General features: G+C 38.8%; 1 protein-coding gene across 1 annotated transcript; it reads right to left on the reverse strand.

Annotated features, from left to right (window-relative positions):
* Positions 1–1,323: 1,323 nt before the first annotated feature.
* On the reverse strand, positions 1,324–3,325 carry LOC149231945 (cytochrome P450 76T24-like). Its single transcript, XM_089376394.1, has 2 exons — positions 2,393–3,325; positions 1,324–2,242 (listed from the first exon to the last, which is right to left on the reverse strand). The coding sequence occupies exons 1-2, from the start codon at positions 3,281–3,283 to the stop codon at positions 1,616–1,618; spliced, it is 1,518 nt and encodes a 505-aa protein (XP_089232520.1). The 5' UTR covers positions 3,284–3,325; the 3' UTR covers positions 1,324–1,615.
* Positions 3,326–5,686: the final 2,361 nt, after the last annotated feature.

Below are 5,686 nucleotides of genomic sequence, written 5' to 3' on the forward strand. Positions count from 1 at the left end.
CTTTTGCCATAATTTCACTAAAAACAGAGAATTTAAATATGGATGATGAATACCTTGTATGTATTGATATTTACCTTAATATGTTGAGGCTTTCATATAAAAATAGCACAAAATTTAAATGCGATGGCAAAAAGGATGGTCAAAAAGAGACATTTCTGGCCTTCAAACCATGGAGGCCTCTTGAATGTTGGCATTTGTTTGTCCCTAGAGTCGTGAGGACAATTTTTATAATAATGTTGCTCTCCGCAGCCCCAACACTGTAGTGGGGGCTTTTACTATTGACCAAAGTCAAGTTTATCAGAAACTTCAACTTGCCTAATTTCCACTTGTGATTTAGTTTTTCGTTGATTCCTTCTAGCAAATTTGATGTACTCATTCCTATGTAGACTCCTAGTGTTTCCAGCTTTCACATTTTTCACATTTTGAAAATTTTTCTGTGACTTTTTGTTAGCCCAACTCTTACTGCCTTATCCTCTAGATTTCATCTCTTGATAACAGATCTGTGCTTTCCGAATGGCTTCGTCCATTGTTTTGGGATTGTCAAATTTTAGTCATTCTTTCATGAATATTGGTAGGCTACTCATGAAACACTAAACCTTGGCTTTTTCCTTGCGAATGTAAGGTACATATGTTAACATGGATGTGAAATTTGTTATGAACTCATCTATGGTAAGTTTTCCTAATAAGAGATCATGAAATTATTCTGCCTTATCAGCCCCATCAATTATAATATCTTTATATAAAAACAAAACACCTTTATAAAATCACCAACGAATTAAAAAGAAATTTACGTGGGTCCAAATCCTTCATAGAATCTTTTAATAAAACACCTTTTGTTTTTTTAATATGCACTCTTTTAGTAACAGAATTCAAAGACTTCCCACTTATGTAAATCTTCGGAACGTTTGACTTCGAATTTTGAAACTATGTTATCTTCTGTGAGTTTACAATAGGCAGAAGCGCGTTAATCCTTTAACGTTTCAAAAATTCACGTAATTTGCAGTTTTCACCTGACCCTGAACGCGTATAGAACTGTAGGATGGGTTAATGCTCAAACCACGAAAAAATAGATTTTTCTTTTCACACGGATCACTGCAAATCTGTTATCTCTAGCTCTGTGTAACCTCGCTCTGATATCAATTTATTGAAAAAGCAGAGGAGACAAAGAATGAATTCATACATAAAACTGTGTAACCTCCCTAGAATACTAATTTTGTTGAAAACACAGAGGAGACAAAGCATGAATTCACCAGATGCTACTATTCTATTGATCACACACAATATGATGCTTACAATGAACCCCTTGAAGGGTATTTATCCTTTTCCAACTAGCTACTCGCCTTGACATGCAACCATACACTAAAGTCATCTATCACTTGACTCAATACTCAAACAATCAACCACATTGAGTCAACACTCACACACTATCACTTAACTCGAATTGACTCAATACTCAAACAATCAACAACCTTGATTCAACACTCAACCACTCAGTAAACTGACTCTCTAAACATGTTTAGCCAACTCCACATACAACCACTCAATCACAACTGACTCTCTATATTTAACCAACTCCACATCTACATACAGGAGGAATTAAAATAATTATCTAATTTTAAGAATCCAGAGGTCGGCGTGGCACGGGAATAATTTCTAGTGGCACCGCCTTTGCCATAGTAATTCCAAACTTCTCTGTCATGTCCACTTCTGCACTCATGCCCTTCGCTGGTGCCCACTCGAATGAATGGATGAGAGAAGCCAATACCAGATGAATCATCCGGGTCGCCAACGGAAGTCCCGCGCATATTCTCCTTCCTGCTCCGAATGGTATCAGCTCGAAGTGTTGTCCCCTATAATCCACGCTATTCATCTTATCATCGAGAAATCTCTCAGGGACGAATTTAGATGGTTCATTCCAGATGGCAGGGTCCCTTCCGATTGCCCACATGTTGACGATTACCTGGGTGTGTTTGGGTATCAAGAATCCCTCAATCTCACAATCACTATCTGCTCTGTGTGGAAGGAGCAGAGGAACTACCGGGTGCAACCTCAAAACTTCTTTTACCACTGCACAAAGATAAGGGAGACGGTCACTATCACTTTCTTCCACCCTTTTATTGCGACCAACTACCTGGTCCAACTCGGCCTGGGCTCGTTTCATTTTCTCCGGATTGCATATGAGTTCTGCCATCGCCCACTCCATGGTCTTCGCAGTAGTGTCGCTTCCCGCCGCAAATATGTCCTGCATCAAGCAATTGGCCATAAGATAAATTACTTTGACAGTATGAATTCACTAGTAAACTCCGATACTTTAGAATAAGATACCATGTATCATTAAATACGTCAATAGCCTTATTGTATGATACCAACAACGGAGAATGGAAATGATTACAGTTAAGTAGACTCTGATGTCGGTGAGAGTAAAATCATCGCCTCTCATATCCAGCAGAGCGTCCAACAGATCCTCAGGACCATCACTCGCGTCCGTCGTTTTGCCTTTCGTGGCGAGGCGGTTCTCTATGAATTTGTCAACAATGCCAAATTCCCTTCCCAAATAGAATGTTGTGTTACGTCTCACACCCTGAGGATCCAACCACAGAAGAAAGGGAAAGTAGTCCACCAAATTGGGAGCTCCTGCATTCACCAGCCATTGCCAAAGACTGTCTTTGAACTCTTGGAAAGCTGGAGAATTGGGATGGAACATGTCTTTACCAAAGGCCATCTTGCCTAACATATTAAGAGCGAAGTGGACCATCATATCTCCGATGTTTACACTCTTCCCCTCTGTACTTGCCAACAGAATCTGCTTGATTGTTCGGAATACTTCATCTCTTCTCAAATGTTGCAGGGCTTCCAACCTCTTGACGCTGAAGAGCTTTGTATTGGATATGCGTCTCAGCAAACGCCAGTGGGATCCATATTGGGCCCAAACTACTGAGGACTTGTCGTAAGAAAGGCACTGAGTTGACTGTATGACCGTCCGGCCCGCAAAAACATGGTCATGGGTTTTGAGAACTTGCTTTGCCATGGCAGGAGAGGAGACTACCACTGTAGTTTTCATTCCGAGAGAGACACACATGAGAGGGCCGTACTTCTGAGCGAGGTGGAAGAGAGCTTCGTGGGGTTTGTTACCCAACTGGAACAGGTTTCCCACAATCGGCCACCCTGGAGGTCCCGGAGGAAGCCTGCGATAAGTCTTCCTCCTCCACACATCAAAGGCAAAGAATATAAAGACGGAGGTGAGCCCTGTAACAGAATACCATAACATCCATCCATTATCCATTGAGAGATTTATTGCAGAGGCGGCTAATTGGCAACTATGGAGAGTTAAGCTAAATAGGACTATAGATAGAGGTAATAGACAAGTATAAATACACGAATGCGAGCCTTTGCCCTAATTGAAACCATCGATTCACGGAAAAAAAAAAATAAATACATATAGAAATTCATATAAAGGCGTTGTCTATTCAGGCCAGACTTTCACGTAGATTGTGACTTTTTGGCGGGTGATTTTTTTTTAAGAAATCTGATCGTTGCAGTGTTCAACTAGAGACCATAATTTAGAGGATGGTGATTTTTTCGGCAATTTTTTTTTAACTTATTTGACTGTTACAATGTTTAAATAATTTTTTTATATAAATTCAATACAATCAAAAAGTCAAACACATCCAAAAATCCAAAATGCTGAAGCTTGACAGCCGTGACCCTAACCCTGAACAAGAAAACCCTAACCATGAACAAAACTTGTACAGAATATCACACGTTCTGGTCTTAACCTTTTCACAGTGATGAGGTCATCTACGGAGTTGCGTGAAATCGACGTTCAACGGGGAACTAGAAAGGGGATTTATGCCCACCTACGACTCAAATTATATTGTTCAGGATATGCATGTGCACGTTGGGTTTGAAAATTAGTTCTATGAAGACATTTAGGTATTTGAATACAACGGTCATTCTCTGCATCAGAGTTAGTTGGACTGTACTCGCTTATTTATAAAAATCACTATTGGGAATCGGAAGTGCACCGGACTGTATTAGGAAATAAACTTGGCCATCAGCTACATTTTAAATAAAATTTGTAGTCCTTGATTTAGATTCTGTGTATACATTTATATTTTCCCAACCATGAATTATTTAATGATTTGGATAATGGGGAAGATTTTGGTTTTCTCCAGAAGTGAAGAATTGAAGCATTTGTGTGTGAATTGAGAGTCAAAAATGGTTTAAATAGATATTGTTTTGCCAAATATTAAGTATTTAATAAGTTTTTTTGGTAAGCCGGTATGAAAAGGTTTTTATTAATATATAAATATTTTTATATGGATAGTAAGAGAAGCAGAGATATTAGTTATGGCAACCTGAATCTTAATATTAACATCAGTTACATCAACACACTAAGAGTAGAGTTAAAAACCCTATAACTCGTAGATGATAATGAAGGACTAGGGCAACTCCAGTGCAATGAAGAGACCATGACACGAAATTAGAGCAAGGACACTATATAACAAAATTACAAGATCGTTCCAACAAAAGAGCGGTTCCTGTAAAGAAAGCTATATGTATGCCATTGGAGATATCAAAAGATCAACTACCTGTCATTTGTGATAGAATAAAGTACAATATCAACCACATTGCGACCATCTATTACATTCAGTAAGAAGAGAGATATACCAGTGTAGACCTTCAACAAAAATGTAACAATATTTTCTGGAAAGACATATTAATTAAGTTGACAAAGTCAGGCACTAGAAATCCACTTATGTCTTGTATGATCGTTGGTGAAAGAGGAGATGTAGCAAATGGATGAGAAATAGTAGTCATTTGTGTATTGATTAAAACATGAGGCCTAGTGAGTTCCTCAGATTCCGAGTCTAAAATTACATATTTCTCCACCCTTCGCAGACATTAAACCATATCATCAAGGAAAAAACGAACATTCCTGAGCATTCTCTTCATATCTTCTTGACCTGCAAAATTTTTGCAGCTATCCACGTGCTTATCATGTAGGACCAAGTTAAAGAGTGTGTCCATTTGTTGGTGGACTGCAAGAGAGTGTAAGAAATGCAATCTCCTCTCCCTAAATTTCCCTAGATTAGGAATCCTTTTGAGATATGCGACACCAACTTTGGAATCTGATAAGTAACAACTCAAGATGTTAGATTTCCTTTCGTACCTCCGAGGGACTGAGTTGAAATAAGATGCTACTGAATTCAATTCAAATAATTGTCGATGATAAATTGACCTACTTATGCCCCCTCATCGACTTTCCATTCTTTGTCGAGGAGGCATTGTCACAAAAGGGAGCAAAGAAACCACACGAACTTGACCACTATAATGAAAAACATGACAATACCCCAAAAGTTGGGTTGTCAGCCTAAACCAACGTACCATGCGGTCTATTTTCACATGTTGGAAAGGTGCTTTCAAATGAGGTATTTGAGCATCACCAACTACTTCGATGAGAGAACAACAACGAACTTTAAAACAACAATGACAATGAGAGTAGAAACTGAGGTTTTTAGACCGAGAGAAAATCAGTGACGTATTATCATCAACGCATCACAACTGAAGTCCATAGATAGTAAATATGGAGCGAGTGGAAAGACACACTTCTTGCCAATGCTTTTGTCGACTAGAACCAAAAATTAGAAACCAATGTGGACCATAAAACACATTACAAGACCAA

The sequence above is a fragment of the Pinus tabuliformis genome, chromosome J (assembly GCF_031772625.1).
Source record: "Pinus tabuliformis cultivar Carrire ecotype Pingquan chromosome J, CPIR1, whole genome shotgun sequence".
Taxonomy (NCBI): Eukaryota; Viridiplantae; Streptophyta; class Pinopsida; order Pinales; family Pinaceae; genus Pinus; species Pinus tabuliformis.